Below are 21368 nucleotides of genomic sequence, written 5' to 3' on the forward strand. Positions count from 1 at the left end.
ACATTTGCTCTGTGTGTACTCCGACATTTGCTCTGTGTGTACTCCGACATTTGGCTCTGTGTGTACTCCGACATTTGGCTCTGTGTGTACTCCGACATTTGGCTCTGTGTGTACTCCGACATTTGGCTCTGTGTGTACTCCGACATTTGGCTTTGTGTGTACTCCGACATTTGGCTCTGTGTGTACTCCAACATTTGCTCTGTGTGTACTCCGACATTTGGCTCTGTGTGTACTCCGACATTTGGCTCTGTGTGTACTCCGACATTTGGCTCTGTGTGTACTCCGACATTTGGCTCTGTGTGTACTCCGACATTTGCTCTGTGTGTACTCCGACATTTGGCTCTGTGTGTACTCCGACATTTGGCTCTGTGTGTACTCCGACATTTGGCTCTGTGTGTACTCCAACATTTGGCTCTGTGTGTACTCCGACATTTGGCTCTGTGTGTACTCCGACATTTGGCTCTGTGTGTACTCCGACATTTGGCTTTGTGTGTACTTCGACATTTGCTCTGTGTGTACTCCGACATTTGGCTCGGTGTGTACTCCAACATTTGGCTCTGTGTGTACTCCGACATTTGGCTCTGTGTGTACTCCGACATTTGGCTCTGTGTGTACTCCGACATTTGGCTCTGTGTGTACTCCGACATTTGGCTCTGTGTGTACTCCGACATTTGCTCTGTGTGTACTCCGACATTTGGCTCTGTGTGTACTCCGACATTTGGCTCTGTGTGTACTCCGACATTTGCTCTGTGTGTACTCCGACATTTGCTCTGTGTGTACTCCGACATTTGCTCTGTGTGTGTACTCCGACATTTGGCTCTGTGTGTACTCCAACATTTGGCTCTGTGTGAACTCCATTATTTGGCTCTGTGTGTACTCCGACATTTGCTCTGTGTGTACTCCGACATTTGGCTTTGTGCGTACTCCGACATTTGCTCTGTGTGTACTCCGACATTTGGCTCTGTGTGTACTCCGACATTTGGCTCTGTGTGTACTCCGACATTTGGCTCTGTGTGTACTCCAACATTTGGCTCTGTGTGTACTCCGACATTTGGCTTTGTGTGTACTCCGACATTTGGCTCTGTGTGTACTCCAACATTTGCTCTGTGTGTACTCCGACATTTGGCTCTGTGTGTACTCCGACATTTGCTCTGACACACAAAGCATAGTTACATACTCTCTGGTGTTTGGTTGATTTAAATAAAGCTCAAGGTTAAAGAAAATTGGTTAGCTTCAAATGGACCTATAGACATGGTAACAACCATCAAACAAGCTTACAGACCTCATATTGTAAAGTTATCATCTATAACTTTTTGTAGATATTTCCCTAGTCGTTAATACTTTTAGCTATATTACAAAGCATTCAATTGCTTGTTGATTTTATAGGGTAGCCTCCAATCTGAAATTTTTTCTACAAAGTCGTACGTAAATTGTGATTTCCTTGACATCCAGGTATTTACCTTTCTTTGATGTTCTGTCTATAAAAACGGAAAGGAAATGATGTGTGAAATTAGTCGGTGGTTCTGAATAAATCTTAGGTCTGGCGGCCCTCCCACAACACCCAGAACTATATCTCTTACCTGTGGTCTATCTAATTGATATGTACCTGTTAATTCACCTGCAGTTTGATTACATCATACACCATCTGGAAGTTGTCCAGGTATGACCTATGATACACCCCATCTATACAGGTACAATCCACCCTATCACACTCACACAAACTTTCATAACCAAACCAACAATTTGAGAAATTCAATTATACATTTTGAGGCTGTTTTTGTGGAGTAGGTGGGCCTCAGTAAGTGTGTATGTAATAGATAGACACCTCGGTGGCCTTGCATGCCTGTCTAGGTGTTGAAATGAAGTTTTGAAAAGCTATGAAGTCGAGGAAGTCGGTTTATGAGGAATTCTCGGGTTCTAAACCCACTGATACGTTTGTACTTAAAGTTATTGGTGAAAGATGGAGACAAAAACAAGGCGGTTTGAGTATACATGTGATTAGATAATACTAGAAATAAAGTAGAGGTAATTGTTTGATGTTAGGTTCACACTTGCCCTCTCTTCATGGATACCAGGATAATGGAGAACTATAATTAGCATTCTCACTGTCAAGTATTGGCCCTATAGATTCTACCCCTCTTAGCATCGTTCACTCGGGACCACCACGGTAACACTCCCCACCCACATATTTTTAGCTCACCTACATAAACTGGGTGGTCTGACGTACCCTTACTGGGGCAGACCTTAGGATGGCACTCACATTTTAGGCTGTTGTTTTGGCAAACATATGACAAATTACATTACATGAAGCATTTGAAGTATACAAGAAAGTCATTTATCATTTTGTCTGTCTGCAATTGATAGAATTGGTGTGTCGAAAGATGGATCCTATAACAAGAGGAACTGATCTCCTTCGTAATGGGTGAAAAGCTGACCTCATGTAGAGGTCACAATAAGGGTGAAAGGTTGACCTCACATAGAGGTCACAATGAGGGTGAAAGGTTGACCTCACATAGAGGTCACTTCCAGGGCAAGGACTGACCTTACATAAAGTCACAATAAGAGTGAAAGGCTGACCTCACATAGAGGTCACAATAAGAGTGAAGGAATTACCTCATGTAGAGGTCACAATAAGAGTGAAAGGCTGACCTCACATAGAGGTCACAATAAGAGTGAAGGAAATGACCTCATGTAGAGGTCACAATAAGAGTGAAAGGCTGACCTCACATAGAGGTCACAATAAGAGTGAAGGAAATGACCTCGTGTAGAGGTCACAATAAGGGTGAAAGGTTGACCTCAATAGAAGTCATATCCAGGGCGAAGGACTGATCTTACATAAAGTCACAATAAGAGTGAAAGGCTGACCTCACATAGAGTTCACAATAAGGGTGGAAGGCTGACCTCACATAGAAGTCATGTCAGGACGAAGGACTGACCTTACATAAAGTCACAATAAGAGTGAAAAGCTGACCTCACATAGAGTTCACAATAAAAGTGAAGGAATGACCTCATGTAGAGGTTGCAATAAGGGTGAAGGGTTGATCTCATGTAGTGGTCACATTAAGGGTGAAGGGTTGACCTCATGTAGAGGTCACAATAAGGGTCACACAATAAGAGTGAAAGGCTGACCTCATATAGAGGTCGCATCGAAGATAAAGGGCTGAACTCATGTAGAGGTCACAATATGGATGAAGGGCTGACCTCATATAAAGGTCAAAATAAGGGTGAAGGGATGACCTCAAATAGAGGTCACATTGAAGATGAAGGGCTGAACTCATATAGAGATCACAACAAGGATGATCTGACTGACCTAGATAGTAAGATATTTGACCTTTTTAAGAATCTTAATGGACGGTAAATACTTGACCTTATTTGGGGTCACATTTGAAGACAGATACTTGCCCTAGTAAGGGTCAAGTTGGAAAGCATAGACTTGACAATAATTGGGTTACATTGGAAGGCAGATGCTTTACTTTGATTGGGGTCAAGTTGGGTAGCAGAGATTTGACCTCCATTGGAGGGACATTGGAAGGCAAAACTGAATCTTGGTTGGTACCACAATAAAAAGCAGAGACTTGGCCTTATTGGGGTCACATTTGAAGGCAAACATGACCTTATTTGGAGTCACATACATATACACCTTGGTTTGGATCATATTGGAAAACAGAAATTTGACCTTAGTGAGGTCATAGGCAGGTTGATAAATAAGCTGAACCTTACCTGGTTTGACTAATTGTAAAAGTATTGTAGTATAAATCATGTAAACTGTGAAATTAAAATTTTGATAAAAATGGAATAGTTTCTAATAAAAAAGAATATCTTGGATAAACCATAACAAGTCTGTTTTACTATGATTTGCATGGACGTGATTCAGCCTTTGTATTATGTACAGTGTAACTTCCCAAAACCGAACCTTCTCAAAACCGATCACCTCTAGAAACCGAACATGGATGTCATGTACGGAATGAATTCCTCTTTATTAATAGTATATATAACTTCCCAAAACCGATATCTCCCAATTCCAAATACCGGACCGATTTTGAGATGGGAATAGTCAAATGTAACTAATATACACTTCTGAAAACCGGCCTTACCTGAGCGACACCGATAGATTGCATTGAGGTCTGATATACACATGTTCCTGTACCATTGTTGTCGCATGCCATGTCCTGGGGCAGAGATGGTGGTGTAATTATTTAATCATGTCTATTGTTAGATATTTAATGAAGGTCTACCACGTGCACACGGTTTGTTTACTATAGGAGATTTCAGAAAAGATGGCGTGACGTCACAGAAAGTTTACATCCGGGTCCTCAAAGGTACAAACACAGTATGGCGACTGATAAAAACAATAACAGATACGTACATCCCTGCTTCATAATCGATACTTTGACAAAAGTTTACACTTTCATACTTGCAAATTCTGATTTTGAAATGGTTTCTTATTGTTTCACAGGTTACGGATGTTAACATTTTTATATTTTCATTTGTTTATTGCTAAATATAACAAGTGTAGATTTAGTGTCGAAGCCACCTATCGAAGCGCTGCCGGGCCATCACACGTACCCGATTTTGTTCATACGTATAAATTGAGGTTGTGAAAAAAAGTGTTTATGAATAAATGATTTATTTCAATGTATCATGTTTCTGTTAAAAATGAAAATGCTGTTCACAACACGATATGATATAAACAAAACGTGAACCACCTGACCAGACCACAGCCGCTCGTGTATGGCTTCATCGCTGGTAGATCACCGCAGGCCAAAGCATTGTTGGGGAAATAAATCATATGAATGATTACCAACACTTTTATCTCAAAAGGTACTTGTTTAAGATATATATATTTCGTTATTTAATATGTACATGTTGTTTTAATGGAATGCCCTTGTATCAACTAGTTACACGTACACGTATGGCTGCCGATCTCGAAAAATAATATATGGTGAAATCGTTCAGTTTTCATGCTGCATATTTCATTTTTGATATTTCATTTTCAGCCGCTTTTATGCCATGGACTGCTGTGTTAAGTTTCCAATTGAAATGGTATTAATTTTATATAATTTGAATACATAATAGGTAGACTTCATTTAAATTGATATAAATTACAGATCGTAGTACTGTACGTAAATACCGACCAGGATACCTTGCGCACGGCTTCGAGAATCCTAAATACTCAAAGTTTTGTTTAAAAATATGATATAATGAACCTACAAACTGACTCATTTGTATGTTATAAACTAAATCCCAAAATTGATGACAAAAATATTAACCAGAATACGTAATTTTATGACACTGAAAACGAACGGTTCTCGGTTGTACTGTAATGGCTGCTGTGGGCTTGGGGGTAATCTACGAAAGCAAATGTTTAATTTTGTACTAATCACACATCGTAAGGTGTTTTATCAAGAAAACCTTCGAAAACAGTTATTGCTTATAATTATATTTTGGGGGACTTTGAATTTAATTTGTAATTTCGAGTTGATATTTGCAATATATCTGACGATGTTTATACGTAATGGCGACCGTGTTTTCTCGTGGCGGTCGAAAATGGAGTATAAACAGAGTAAAATATATGAATACGATATGTTTAAAATTGTAAATTATTGTAAAATATTTTTATTTACACTTTTCGAAATGTAAATAACGCAATAGTTCTCGGATTGTCGAACTATTTATTACAATAAAATGTAAACAAACATCGCAAGCGGCTGTGTTCCCTCAATGTTTATGTGTACAGATATAGAGTTGTACCTTTGAGCGCCCGGATGTACCTTTGTGTGACGTCATCGCCATTTTTTCTGAAATCTTCTATAGGAAAACAAGCAGAGCTAGTAATAAAGAGAAAGTTTCGTATTCAAATCACACATGTTTTTTTTATTTACATAATTATGTAGTTGTCGGATAACGTAAATTATCTGTATGAAGAAGCCCAAGCCATGAATTGTTTTAGAAAATGACTATGTCATATAATGACCAGCATCGACTGATCATCGTGTAATTAGACCATATTTAATTAATTTGATTCTTGACGTAACCGGAAGCGATCGGCCGTATGTAGGTTAGTGCAGATGAGAACATCCCCAAGAACATTCATGCAACTAACTAACTAAACTACGTTTATAAGCAGTTACAAAGTCAAGATTGTTGTAATCCATTCCTTTTAAACGTATGATTCTCTTTTCTATGATAACATTGACATTAACAATCAATACATGCGGTACACTATTGTAAAAAAACAGCTTCCAATCGATTAAATCTGGATTGTAATGATCGGTATTCGGTTCACTTCTCCAAACTGAACCCTCGATCTCTAAACCGGCCGAAATTATATGCACCGACCATGATCGGTTTCGGGAGGTTCCTATGTACATGTGTACATTCATTCAAACTTGTAGTGTTTACACTCCCATGGCTTAATATTTCAAACAAAATGTAGCATAACAAAGGTATAATGCTAATGCTTTTAGGAATTTGTCATTTTAGAACAAAAATATTTCAAGTATGTTTAGGTATTTTTTTAAAAACCATGCTGGCATTATTCATAGTTATATTTTTATCTTGTAAATCATAAATACTTGAACAGATTTACAACAAAGAGAGGACAAACACAAGCCTATAATGTTACACTGTAGAGTACATGTGTATTGTGTATATAGGGACTGTTAGACTCTCCTAATATAGGTTATGCAATACCTATACACACAGCTACCCTACAAAGTCCACAGAAACTTCCTAGGCATAATTGTAATAAATTTGCCAGAAATTATACATATTAAAACATTTTCTTATTGAAAGATGTCTGTCATAAATTTTAATGATTTTTAAAATATCTCAAGTGATTTTTTAAGGACTCAATAAAAAATTCCTTTAGTATCAATTTAGATACTAATACATATTGGGCTTAAAGACGGAACGAAATATCTCCTTTCCAGATTGAGGATTAAGGGGAATAACTCTTACTATCAAATGAGTTAACTGAAACCCAGGGCAACAAGCCCCAATGCAAGGGGCCATAACTGCCAAAGTGTTTTGTGAGATGTACTATGGGACATCTGAGGAGGTGACACAGCATGACAATCTTGTCATAGAAATAGAATGAATGGCTGAAACAGTAAATACACATGTACTTTAAATGATATTTTCTGCTGCTTTCTGTCTGTTTTGCATCCCTACATTTGACCCTTTGTAAGGTCATTGTTATATATTTTTCTACAAAACAAGGTTTAATGATATATATCTATACAATAGACAATGTGTACTACCCCTATTTAACCTGCCAGGTGTATACTGATCAACATTGTTACAGGGAGCACTTAAAACAAAGGTACTTTGCTGTTCCCAAGAGAGAAAAAATCTTAAGACTTTAAAAGTCTGATTTTTTTAAGAATAAATGAATAAAACCTCATTTAAAAATATTGCTTGTTTGTAAAGATGTGTGTTTGTGATGTTTGTGTGTAACCACAGCAATGTTCAGTGACTCAACGGTTTGATATTGTGTTCCTTTATTAAAGGATGCACACCTTTCTGAGTTCACACATTAGTACTAATGCACTGGATCTCCCAGATATGCAGAGTGGTTACTATGGAAATCAAACAGGTTTGACAAGATTCCATGTAGTTTGTTGGGCACAGGTAATAACCAGTCTTAATTTTAATGTCAATGATGTCATATTTAGATAGATTTTAAGATAAAGTTAATGTGGTATTAATAATATCATCACCTTTATATCACTTACATTCAATTTATATAATCTAAATATATAAATATTGAATCATTTTAGAGCAAATGCATTGGATGTTTTTCTGAAGGGATGGGAAGTCAAGCAAATCTATGCTAGTTTGATCAGTTTTATAGCTTTGATATAAAAATAGTAGTTTGGCAAAGCATATGAGAAAGTTAAGAATGAGACAAAAGACAAGTAGTGTAAATTCATAACCTGACCATTTTATGACATTTGAGCACCACATATATGTATTATTGTTAACATATAACCTTATACTAAAATAGTATAGCAGAGATTTGATAGTTTTCAATGAAGTAACTTAATTACTTTACAGTAAAACAATGATATAACGAACCTTTTGAGACAAACATATTTAAAGTGAATAGTCGGGCAAAGAAAACCAGTCTAAATGCGTACATTGGCCTTCCAAAAGTTCTCACATATTAATAAGACGGCCAAGTTCTGCTTAGTTTCCCAGTTCTGACCATTAAAGTAAAGAAAAGTTGAAAGCATTGAAAGCGAGGCTGCGTGGAAATGTAACCACGGACATAGTGAGCCGGGAGGACGTTTTAGAATTTCCATACTTTAAATTAATTTCTTCGTACGCAGGCAGATTTTGACGAGAGATTTTATTTTTCCATTTCATAAGAAATTATACTGGATACATTCACACCATTTTTACCGACTTTAGCCATCCTTGCCCGACTGTTCACTTTAATTTGTTATAAACCATAATTTTTTTAAGTATGTTAATTATAAACATATTTTACTGTACACAACATCTATGCTGGTCAAGTAAAAGGTTTTTCTCTAAAAGATTTTTGAAATGATTTTTATCTGAATATAGAACCCCTTGTTTAGGCTCAGAGTATATTTGGGCCATTTAGAAGTAATGGTTCAATGTGTTCGATCTATTTCTTGTCTCATTGGTATTGCATATTCTCAAAAGGCAAAAAATTGCAATTTCAAAGTCCAATTTCTTTACTGTTGAATAATTCAAAGGCATTCACCCTACAAATGTAAATTATTTCATAAAAATGTCCTGGGATTTGTTAGAGTGTTTTGATGCCTGTCTATATATGGACATGGCCTTGACTTATCAGGAAGGACAATTTTAGTGCTTATCAATTATTTACCCATTTTCTGGTGCGACATAGAAACATTGAGTAAAGGATTTGATAATGTTTTAATGTTAGAGGTGGTGTTCAATGTTTGCTGGAGGAAATAACAGTAAAATTAGATAACTCAGAGAGAAACGTCTGTTTGATTGGGTAAAATGTATATAAAAGAATAGTGTGACCTTAACGACTATCTTTTTACAAGAATGATATATTCTTACACCAGAAAGCTGTACGTCGTTCATAAACCTGAATTTTCTGTTTGAAGGTTATTTGAATGCGAGGTATATACTACAGCTTATCAGACTGTCAAACACCTTCAATGATTTACAGAACTTGTCAGAAAATGTATAAAACCTGAATATAACAGTGCCCTTATACCTGTCCTCAGACTTATATCACTGCCCTTGTATATTACCTCCATATTATATAACAATTCCCGGCCTTCATATATAAATTACCTTCATGCACTGTTCCCTGGCCGTCTGGCACCAAACCTTGCCATACTGGCATGCCTTCATGTTCCCTAATGCTTTGACAGAATGAATCCAAAGTCCTACCCAATTTCCTGTATGTCTGTGCAAATTGATGACTTGTTTCATTTTAAACTTTGATAGTATTTGGCAGGATTGAGAGGAATCTAGGCTCCTTTGGGTTTTTTGTGCTTTGGTTGAAAATAAATGGCTAGTTAGAGAATTTGATGTGGCCACACTGTGATGTTCCATTGATTTCCGTGTTACATTGTCACATGTCCTATACTTTGTAGGGGTATAAATACTTAATTGGGGAATGTATGTGGACATCTTTTGATCTAGTTCCTAATGACAAGAAATGAAATCTAATGTGTAAGAGCTCTGCTTTCCATTTCAAGCATGATTCAAAGCTGTTTATTAATGGTTCTGTTATTTTGTATTTTTCAGATGAAAGATTTAGAAGAAAAGAAAACAGATGCAGACAATCGAGCTGAAACTGCTGAACAAAAAGTAGGTCACTGCTGCCTTATTTATATACACGTTTACCTTTCCATTGACAACATTAAATTTGTATTGACATATTGACATTAACATTGTTTTATTGTTAAGGTTTTTGACCTAAACAGAGCAGGAAAAATCAAGGCCATCCTATGGAATATTAACTGCATTAATACATATATGAACAATAGGGAAGAAATAGGGCAAAATATGAGAAAGAGAGTTTTGCTTTCACATAAAGCACCAGTTTTGGATGTTTAAAAGCACCAGTTTTGGATGTTTGATTTAACTGATAATTGAACTACATGTATACCATACACAAACTCAACCCATTTTGGTACTGTTAATAATTTATCCAACGTTAAGATGTAATATTGTAGTAGATTAAGTGATAATTCTCTATGAAGGCACTCTTTGTCTTGCCCTATATGGATTCCGCTATTGAGATTACTGGTATATTTAATGTTTCTTATAGATTAAAAAGCTTCCCAAATGTCTTCTGTGATTGCAAATATTTGAGTCTTTAAAATCCTGATATTTTTCTTGTCTTTGCTAACAATCTATGATTACCATAATGTGAAGCTGTTATAAATGTGTTCATATGCTTATGACAGAAAAATGCTGATTCTGGAATATTTTGTTACATGCATATAGAACTGCCGATGGTAACTGTAAAATTGATTACATTTTAAACATTTTGTTTTGTTTTGTCTGTCTTGGAGAATGAAGCTGTCAGTTTCTTAGCTTTCAAGACACCATTTGTGACCTTGAAATTTCTTTAGCTGTCACAAGTTTGGAGAAGTCGTTTATGTCACTGTATCACGTAAAGCTGGCATATCCGTACATGTTCCAAGATTGTAGATTCTCTGACCGTTATTAAAGGTGACAGTGACCTTGCTACGAGTAATGAACTAATAATTCACCTATAATGTTACATCATAACCTAAAACTCCAGTTTATCGCCGACAAACCCAGTGTTTTTTCACAGAACTAGGTCTTTTGCCGACCAATGATATCATTGTAGGCTATTCAATCACCTTTCGTCTAGTATCCAGTGTCTGTCTGATTTGTAAAACAACATGGCTGACACACAGCCATATTTAATTTTACAATTAAAATTTTGTTACCCCTATTCCTCAGATTGTGCTGAAGAAATCATTTTCAAAATTGATATTAATTTCTTCTTGGCGTTACATGTGCTGATTTTATTAGTCTCTTGCTGGTGAAACTGGAGGGAACTCAATAATAGTGTTTGATCCTGTCTGTCTGTCTGTCTGTCTGTCTGTCTGTCCGAATTTGGTTTCCAGATGATAGCTTGAGAATGAATTGACGAATTTTGATCATACTTCACACAATGGTAGCATATGGGAAAATACAGCTGGGGATTGAATTTGGTGTCAAAAGGTCAACCACAAAGGTCACTGTTACTAAAAATAGATTGTTTCACAAAATAGTAGTTTCCAGATGATAACTTGAGAACGAATTGATGGATCTTGATCAAACTTCACACAATGGTAGCATATGGGAAAATGCTGCTTGGGATTGGATTTGGGGTCAAAAGTTCAACCACAAAGGTCACTGTTACTAAAAATAGATAGTTTCACAAAACAGTAGTTTCCAGATTTGCAGATCGTATTGTGGACAGGAATGGAAAATATACGAGAATTAGACAACAGAAAGTATTGTGGACAGGAGTGGAAAATATACGGGAATCAGACAGCAGATCGTATTGCTAGTAAAACTAAATAGGTTAGGGCATCTACACTTGAGTCCAAATCTGATCACCGCTATTCTCATAGACAACTGTGTTTCAGATATTTCTCTGTCTCATTCTGTGTATTCTACACGTGAAGAGTACATCTTCCAGTTCATGTATTGGACTGAAGGAAGTCCCAGAACCCTATAGCTGCCAAAGAAATTTTCACTAAAGTGGAGATATTGATATAGGCGAAAACAATTCTTCAAGAAGAAGACATTTATTTTAAACTATGACAAAGACATTGTTAATGGAGAGGCTTTCCTCTTTAGACAGATATATTGACAGATGAGGTTTCGTCTGAAGTATTGGACTTGTTACAAGTACATCGTTTTAAAGAGCTTAACAAGAGTTTTGTTTTTTGTTCAAGATGACTTGGAAGTAAAGCCAGCTCTGTAGTACTGTACTAGAGATCGACTGTGTATGACCTGTCTTTATTGATCATTTAACAAGCATGTGATAGAAAATAATTTCCAGTAGGATTTTATTTGATCGTCCATACACAAAAACATCTGTAAGGAAAGTCCCATTGGATTCAGACGGGAGTTTCATGATTATGGTCCGACAATATTTCCCCGACCTCTGGGATGCCAAATGAGTGGATACCCAGTTACATACTACAATCAATTTCCCACTCCTAAAAAAGATCCATCAAATAATGTAATAACACGGCTGTGGCTGGCAAAGATCTTGTCGGAGTCATTTCTGGCATCATGGAAACGCACTGGATAATCTTTCTTGATAGAGAGATACATTGATACAAATTGGGATAATTGAATGTTGTAGGACTAGGTAGGCTGGTATGGTTGTATAAATTGCTCTGGGAATACACATCTACATATACATCTTCTGTGCATGTTTTTATGCCATCTACTCTGGTAACTGGTTTGCCTTGATAAGGGAACATTGTTTTATGGTTTTTAATGATAATTGTCAGGATACAGGTAAATCTATTCTGATTGAACTTCAAGTTTTGATTATAAATATATGCCCCCAGTTTGCTTCTTGCGAACATTAGAAAATAAACACTTTTTTGTTAAACTGTTCTTTTAAAACCTTTGAGAAAATTTCCCTATATCTTGAAAATTGTTAACAGTAATTAAATGTGTACAAGTGTACATGGTTCACATTTAGTGGGTGATATGTAAGGGAGATAACTCTGACAGCATTAGGACCTCTGATCCTGTCGTACAGAGTACTAAGAGTTATAGACACCTAGCTATGTAATATTCTATATAAAGTAATATGATCACAATCCCACATCCACAATGTGATGACAATTAAGTCTACATGCCATTCGAAAGTTATGTTGGCTGGGTTAATAAGAAATCAATTCTTGTATAAAGCAGCAATTTCTGTAACCTTCCCAGTTAATCACTAAAAAAGGCCCAGAATCAGATGTCATACCACCATAATGATTTTAAGGTTAGAGGTTAGCATTGTATTTAAAAAGAAAAGCTGTTAAGAACTATTTCTTCCACAATGCATTAAGGACACCAGCACTGATCAATTATATAAACTTATCTAAGAACTAGTGCATTAGATGCATTTTGTGTTCTGTCACATATTTTCCCCTAATGGATGCAGTTCTATATATATACATGTTTATTGTTGTGAAGGTTAGGTATTTTCCCTGAAGGTCACAGTATAAGTACATTACACAATGATGACAATTGGCCAATGTTACTGCTACATAATGCATGTTTTATTTTAAAATGTCAGCCAGGAATTACTAAGGCCTGGATCAGAAAGTTTGACTGCCATATACCACATATTTATTGACATAAGGTCACATCAAAGGAAATTAAGACAACCTATTTAAAAAAAGAATGTCAGGGTTAGTTTTTGCAAGTTTGACTAACTTGTTATTAGAACACCAAACGTATCTAATTATATGCCATTTTGACTTGGTTTGGTACTATTGGATGATCAAATGACCAATACAGGATGGGACTTGTATGTCTTACTGATATTTAAAATAAATAGTATAACTAATCCAGATATGAAGGAAAAGTTTTGAAGAAAAAGATTCATTATGTTTTTGAAAGTAAAAGTTATAAAAGAAATCTGCTTGTTTCTATTGTAACTTAATTTTGTGTTTTCACGCCTAATGATATATTCACGACAATTTTAATTTTGTTATTGACACTAATTTTTAGTTCTACTTTAACTGTACTTTAACATATTTGTGGTTATTTAGTTTCTTGATTTCTGATTGCTTTCAAAACACATGAAATTGCCTCACACATGACAATAACTTGGTTTACAGTGATGTGGTAATTTTTTCTTTATAAGTTTCTGTAATATCTGTAATAACTGATAGTAAAATAAACTATAAGCATTAATGAAAAAAGAGATCAATATTTTTGATAAAAAGATAAATTATAGTTGATACAATCTAAAGGGTATTTACCGTAACATCAGACAAGACTGGCACATTATTTAAAGAGTGAAGTAAGCCGATTTAGTTCTGTACTTATAGCAGGGCTGGCTCCATAGCTCTCAAACATTCACTGGATCTAGTCCAACATAGTATCATCTTTATCCAACTAGTGCTTAACCATGTCTGTATCAATAACAAACTATTTATTCATCAGCAAACATACTTTCTAAAAATACATGGAAGAGATTCAACTTACACATTCAAAGGATAAGGTTTCATTTTAATTGTAAACATTGTTCATGGTGCAATGCCGTTTTGATTTATGTAAACAAATAATGCAGCCCTTAATGAAACTGATAGGTGTACGGGGTAGTCTAAAGGTGTTAGGACCACGACTTTATTTATATCTCTAGATCTTTGTGTGTATCTCCCGGGTTATCTCCTATCTCATAACCAAATCTGCATGGTCTTTTTTGTGTTTTTAGTCCTCATTGTGTGTATTCAGACTAGAACCATTCTGAGGATACCTGAATGTAGGGTAAGGGAGAGATTTGCTGTAGTGATGGGACAATTGTTTGTTTCTTCTACCAGAAGTCAAAGGATATCAGGCTAATATGTAGGTTTTTGAATGAATTTCTAAAGTTAAAAGTCAAAGTATTTTATATTTCATTAGTTGCAAAGATCAACTACTTATGTCATTAGAACCCAAATATCTTCTGTTCAATCAAATGTTCCATAGTTTCTAGATGTTTGGCTGATATGTTCCTGAAATATTAAGCCCAATAAACTTTGTTTTAAGGAATGACCTTGACCTATATCAGTGAGACAAACAATCACTCTAACACCAAGATATCTGAAATTGAATAAACCATAATAAGATCAAGCTTCTGAGAAAATTGACCCTGATCCGTGACTTGGAATAATGTATTATCAAATACAGCTTCTAAACTGGTTAATCTTGATCCATAATCAAGGTCATATGGATCAAATGTGTTAAACCACTGGACATGACTTTAGGTTTTCAAAGGTCATTGAAACATGGCTGCTTTCTTGGATGGTAATTATGGCACAATTCCTTATTGTTACATGTTTTCAGTTATAGACTAACTGATTCAATGTTGTTTTTAGAGGCACTGCATTACTTCTGAAAGGTTTTAATGAATTGGAAAGATTCAATCTGATGTTTAATGTTGTTTGATATTGCTGATGCATTTGTCATATCTTTTAATTTGTTTGTTGGCATCAAGACGCAGCCACTGTTCATTGTAAAATAATCATTTTCTTAACATGGTGGATATCTTCCCTATAACTTCCAGACAACTTAATGGCAATTATGAAGTTTTTCTTAAAACACTCATTAACATATATCATAGTGTCATACAGAGTTAGCATAATATAGAATTATAAATCTTCTTAGTTTAAAACGCATCATTATCCTCATATAATTTGGTTACATTTGCTTAATTGCATTTCTGTTGCTCATGTACAGATAAACAATGAAAAATACCTGTTTTAAAGTGCATTTTATTTGTAGATCTTGCGTTGGTCACCTTTTTGCCAACAGAAATATTCATGGAATTTAATCATCCTTTTTGATCGTTAACTTTGTATTATATATGAAATATAAATGTTGTTTTAGAGCCAAAATTATCAAAAGAGCTGGAGACTATGCGATTAACCTCCAAGATTGTTTTACGTCATGAAGAATGGATGACCATTCCGCACTTCATAAAGACTATATCGAGCCATCGGTCATTTTTATATTCCTTGTCCGTAACATGCCCTACAATGGTGTATGGCACAGTGACAGTATCACACAGCCAATCAAAGGTACACTCCCAGTTACATAATTTATGATTCGTTTTGTGAATCAGATCAAATCACAACATGCTGGGATTAAAAAATGAATAAAATGTCGTGCAAAGAGAAACAAGAATACTGCAGTGTCTTGCATATTTTTTCCTGTTCTTGTGTGGTCTCGGGTTCCGATGCATTGACTATTTTAATGAAACAAAAGAATGGGAGTTAACCAGTATGGTTTAATTGAACTGTTTTACATTTGTCCCTGTGTTCTTTGTTTAGACAACTCTGGAACAGTATGCTGGCCAAACATTACAACAGGAACCTGTATAGCTAGCAGTAAAAGAGCCGCATTGCTTTTCGTATTTTCACAGAATCTAGTAGATGTATCCTATTCATACCATAGTTGATAACATATTATTACTTGTTCAGTAGTTTAGAAAGGATTGCGGCCAAGGTCAGGGTCAGAATGGTTAAGAAATCAAATAGACATACCACACATTACAACAATGGTCATTACAGATAGACAAATTGTTCCAAAGTCACCATTGTTCTCCATCTTAAGGTTCCGTATATGAGGCCTATGTGAGGTTGCCATTGAATTCTGACTACTGCAGTAGTTAGTTTTTTTTTATATAAATCTGGATTTTTAGGTCACCTGACCATATGTCATGGTGACCTGTTGCGATAGTCTTTTGTCTTTCGTTATGCGTCGTCCTTTATCCATGGTACGACATGCGATGTCCATTAATATTTCCTTGTGAACGCGATAACTTGAGGTAATATGCACAATGCTTAATAAGAACGCGATAACTTGAGGTAATATGCACAATGCTTAATAAGAACGCGATAACTTGAGGTAATATGCACAATGCTTAATAAGAACGCGAAAACTTGAGGTAATATGCACAATGCTTAATAAGAACGCGATAACTTGAGGTAATATGCACAATGCTTAATAAGAACGCGATAACTTGAGGTAATATGCACAATGCTTAATAAGAACGCGATAACTTGAGGTAATATGCACAATGCTTAATAAGAACGCGATAGCTTGAGGTAATATGCACAATGCTTAATAAGAACGCGATAACTTGAGGTAATTTGCACAATGCTTAATGAAACTTTATAGGGGGACTAACATTGAAAGGATCCCGTACAAGTTTAAAAATCAGCTTGATTTGATAGTAATTTACGGAGTTACTGCCCTTTGCACTTATATTTGTTATTAGAACATGTGAACTTCATAACTTGAGTAAATATGCACTCAGCTTAATGAAACTTTGTATTTAGACTAACTTTGAAAAGATCTTGGACAAGTTTGAAAATTAGCTTGATTCAACTTTAACTTAATTGCGGAGTTATTGCCCTTTGCAATCATAATCATATTGAACCTTGTGAACACAATAATTTAAGTATAATATGCACCAAGCTAAATGAAACTTTTAATGTAGACTAACATTGGAAAGATCTTGTACGAGTTCGAAAATCAGCTTGATTCGACTGTAACTTAATTACAGAGTTATTGCCCTTTGCAATAATAATTATTGAACCTTTTGAACACCACAATATGAGTAAATTTGCACCAAACTTAATGAAACTTTGTATGTAGACCTATTAGATCTATGTTCCTATTTTGTGATCAAAAGACTATTAAATAACAATTAATTTGTGTCAAATATCAGGTGACTGTTAAGGCCCATGGGCCTCCTGTTGGAGGCTCTTCTTGACACCAAGCAAACCTGGCTCATCCTTAAATTGCCACAGTTGTCAATATAAGAGGTAATTGATGGCCAAACTGGAAGTATGCAAAAGGGAAGGGCTTCTTGTGGGCATGTGACTCTATAGCTTCTCATGTCTGATGAGGGAATTGAATCGAAGTTCCCATTTTAAAAGACAAATTTTGTAACCACCATGTCACCAGACCACCCAGTGTACAGAGTAGTTAAGATCTGCATATATATGTATATACAGCTGTAAAATTTGATTAGGATTTAAATCACACATACATGAAATCAAATGTATACATATTAAGATATGTTTAATGATTCTAATGTGATTTCTGATAAGATTATTCATCTTTGTCATGTAATAAGTTTAAAATACTTCATTGAAATTCATCAACTGTAATGAACTGACTGTTGTTTTTTTTTTTACAAATTTTTGAACATGTTTTGTGTCTAATAATGTTATTTATTCTGCAGAGTTGACAAGTATACCATACACCTTTACTAAAAATGAAGCCTGTAGAAAGGCCTCTTTGGAATGTAGAAACAGGGATATGATTATCTGTAATGAAAAATTACATTACACAATTACAGTTTACAAGTATGTCAGGAATTCAAAGCATTCCCACAAGGTTCTAGAAGTATTTTCATAAAGTACCATGTTAAATGTGTCATCTAATTGTAGAGAAAGTCAGTGAAATTGTAATAAGGCAGTGCGAAGCTCATTACAGCATATACAGCAATCAAACAATTTGAATTCAGATCAAATAACTCTGAACATTAAATATAAACTGTTTCTCATCATTAAATAACCAAAGCAGATTGTTTAGAAGGGTATATCTAAATAGATTTAAGACAAAATTAAGTAGTTCTTTATAAGACAGGGACATGTAACAGTGCATGAACTACACTAATACTAAACTGCTCTCCTTTATACAATGCTGCATACCTCTATTAGAAAATTACTTTGAATACCAAAGAGAGATAATAAAGAATCAATGTTAGATCACTTAATGAAGTCAAGAAGTCATGTTTGTGTTATGTTAATTTTCATATTTCGTAAAGTACAAAAGGAAGGTAATCCAGGGGAACTCATCTGAGCAATTCTATACACTAATGAAAGTCAAGCACGCATAAGAAGTGATATATTAATTGTGTTAGGGATAGAAGTGTAAAAGGGTACTCTGGAGGTACAACTCAGAAATGGGTACTGAACAGTGTCAGAGATTGTGGTATGTTAATTAGAGAATTTCTTAAAAGTACAAGGGGAGGTAACCTCAGAGAAAAGAATATTATTTGCCAAGGGAATGGAGTGTTAATGTGTTTGCTGAGAGACTGGTGTCAGATGGTGGTACACTTGGCTGGGGTATAATGCTGTGATTACCATAACACTAGAACTCACTATAACAGGGTGTCAGCACCAACATCTTACCATTGTGTATGGCATAACCTTACAGTGTGGTGGGCAAATTGTTTTGACATAGGCCTTTATTGTCTGTAAAGGAACTGTTGACATAATTAGGGCTGTGGTATTGTTTTATGAGAAAGCTGGTGACAGATTCGATATCTAAACATTGTATCATTGTTCTCTTTCTTCAGAGATTCCTTCCATATGCTATAGGCCTAGTAACCTGATTTGGGAAATATCCATATTTAATAGTTTTGCATGTTGGCTATGAAATAACAAGGCAAAAAAGCATGACCTCTGTTTTCTTTTGTTCTGTTTTCTGTTCTGTTTTCTTTTGTTCTCTAAGAAAGGTAAAGAGAAACATAAAGCATGACCACATTAAGGCAAGAAAAAGGACAGTATTGATATTTAAATTATATCAATTATTATTGTTTTTACACTGCATCTGTGTAGCCTGCAACACTATCTTCAGTGCCTTTATCTATGTCAAGGACAAAACAACATGACCTTCATTTGTGTCAAGGACAATGCAAGCTGACTTTCATATATGTTAAGAACAATGCAACCTCACCTTCATCTGTGTCAAGGACAATGCAAGCTGACCTTCAATTGAGTATGACCTTTAAAGTTTAACTGTGCCAAGGTCAATAAAGCATGGCATATGTCAAAGAAAATGGAGCATGCCCTTTTATGTCAAGAAAAATGGTATTAAACATAATATATAACCTTCATCTTAGTCAAGGTCAAGAAACATGACCATGATATCTATGCTATAAGTAGAAGATCAAGGTCCTGGTTTGAAAAAAAAATCATTTTAAATCAGATTTAGAATTTCTAGTCAGTGTATAATATTTCCACACCATATAATAATGGTTATTAGGAGTAGATGATATGCAGACAATAGGCCGGTGCGCCTGTCAGGCTGTGACAGGAGATGTAAATAATGGTTACCCTTTATACCTGAGATCACACAGGTCACATATATCTCCCTACACTGCTGCAGTCACACATCAGGTCACCAACAAAACAGTAATGGTAAAACTTTAACTGACTTTCAATGAAGTTCCAGGCAAGTTTGGACATATAGAGTAAAGTAAAATTATACGAAGTTGATTAACAAAAATTGCTTTAGATTTGTTAAGTATTATAATGTTCCAAGTTGAACATCAAGTAATGTGAGTGTAAGGTTGAATGTCAATTAAATCTAAAGGTGAATATCCCCATGTATCTAATCAGTGCTATTATCAAATATGTCTGATTTCCTGCTACAATCTGCTGATTCCGTTTGTGATAATCACATGTTAGTGTATTGTTGATATAATTGCACCAAAGGTAAGAATTAAGGGTGCTGATAGGTGTCTAAAGACAGCCTTGATAGATCTGTATTGTTTATTATCGGGGCAGTCATGTCTAGTAATGGTGTAAAGTCTGGGGTTTTATAATGTTTTAATTAATTTGCTCTGTCAAATCCATTGTTAGTCCCAATCAATTAACAGGACTTATATCATCATTTATAGACTGTTACACAAGAGATGTTCCGAGGCTCCCCTTCCTCTATCAACTAGGCCCTAATGTAAGGACAAGTTCTATCACTGGGTTCTATTGATCAATACTTTGGGGTGTTGTGTCCTTGTGATTTATGGATAGCTACCGCTATTTTAGGTCACTTAGTCTCAACAAATGGTGAACTCATTCTGCCTGTCAAAAATGCAACTTGTCTAGAATAGCTAAATAATTTAATCAAATTGTGTTGAGTGCATTGAAATGAATGCATATGATTTGATAATAAGAGGCCCAGCTAGATTATGCAAAGAAAATTTTATGGCTTTCTTTTATTGTTAGGGAAAATTCATATTTATATTGATTCATTGATAACCAATTAAAATGCTTAATTGATTATCATTCTGAGAAGCAGGAAAAATTCTGTATTCATAGACAAAGGTCCTATTCAAATGTCATAGTTTTTTTGGGGAGAATGTGACAAATCCCTGATTGTATGTAGAAGAAAGGGTTACCTCATTACCATATTCTGTTCAGGTTGATGAATGTTAGTATCTATTTCTCCAGTTTAGTCATTGCGTACTTTTAATGGAAGAAGTGTAAAGATGATGAAAAAAGTCTGCTCATTATTTATGGTAAGGTAATAAATAGTTTTCTGTGTATAGAATAGTCATATAAGGTAATTAGAGAAAAAGCATTTCTTTTGTTATCAATTTTACATCAGAATTTTATATGACAAGTGGAGTGGTGAGACTCATTCATCAGGATTATGTTTACCTAGCGTCAGTTTAATGAAATAAAAACGTGTGTTTATACACATAAACACTTATGTATCCATTCGTTTTAACACAAAGTGACATTAGTTAGGAATTCAGAGTCCACATTTAAGCTGAAAAATCGAAATGCCAAATTTAAAAAAAATGTGGTTTGATCATCTTTATTGAAATTTCCAACAGACAGTTTTTTAAAAGTTACACAATA

The 21368-nt window shown here is 35.2% G+C and overlaps 1 protein-coding gene across 6 annotated transcripts in view; it reads left to right on the top strand.

The window, feature by feature from the left end:
* The window catches only part of LOC138318978 (pleckstrin homology domain-containing family H member 1-like), a 177249-nt gene that overhangs the window by 57960 nt on the left and 97921 nt on the right, over positions 1-21368 (top strand). For 5 of the 6 annotated variants that reach the window (XM_069261837.1, XM_069261834.1, XM_069261841.1 and 2 more), the window contains one exon: positions 9763-9825. In XM_069261837.1, coding sequence (XP_069117938.1) covers positions 9763-9825 — 63 coding nt within the window. Of the gene's footprint in view, positions 1-7527; positions 7633-9762; positions 9826-21368 lie in introns of those variants that run through there. The other variant, XM_069261838.1, reaches the window with a different exon arrangement.

This window comes from Argopecten irradians, chromosome 3, assembly GCF_041381155.1.
Source record: "Argopecten irradians isolate NY chromosome 3, Ai_NY, whole genome shotgun sequence".
In the NCBI taxonomy this organism is placed as follows: domain Eukaryota; kingdom Metazoa; phylum Mollusca; class Bivalvia; order Pectinida; family Pectinidae; genus Argopecten; species Argopecten irradians.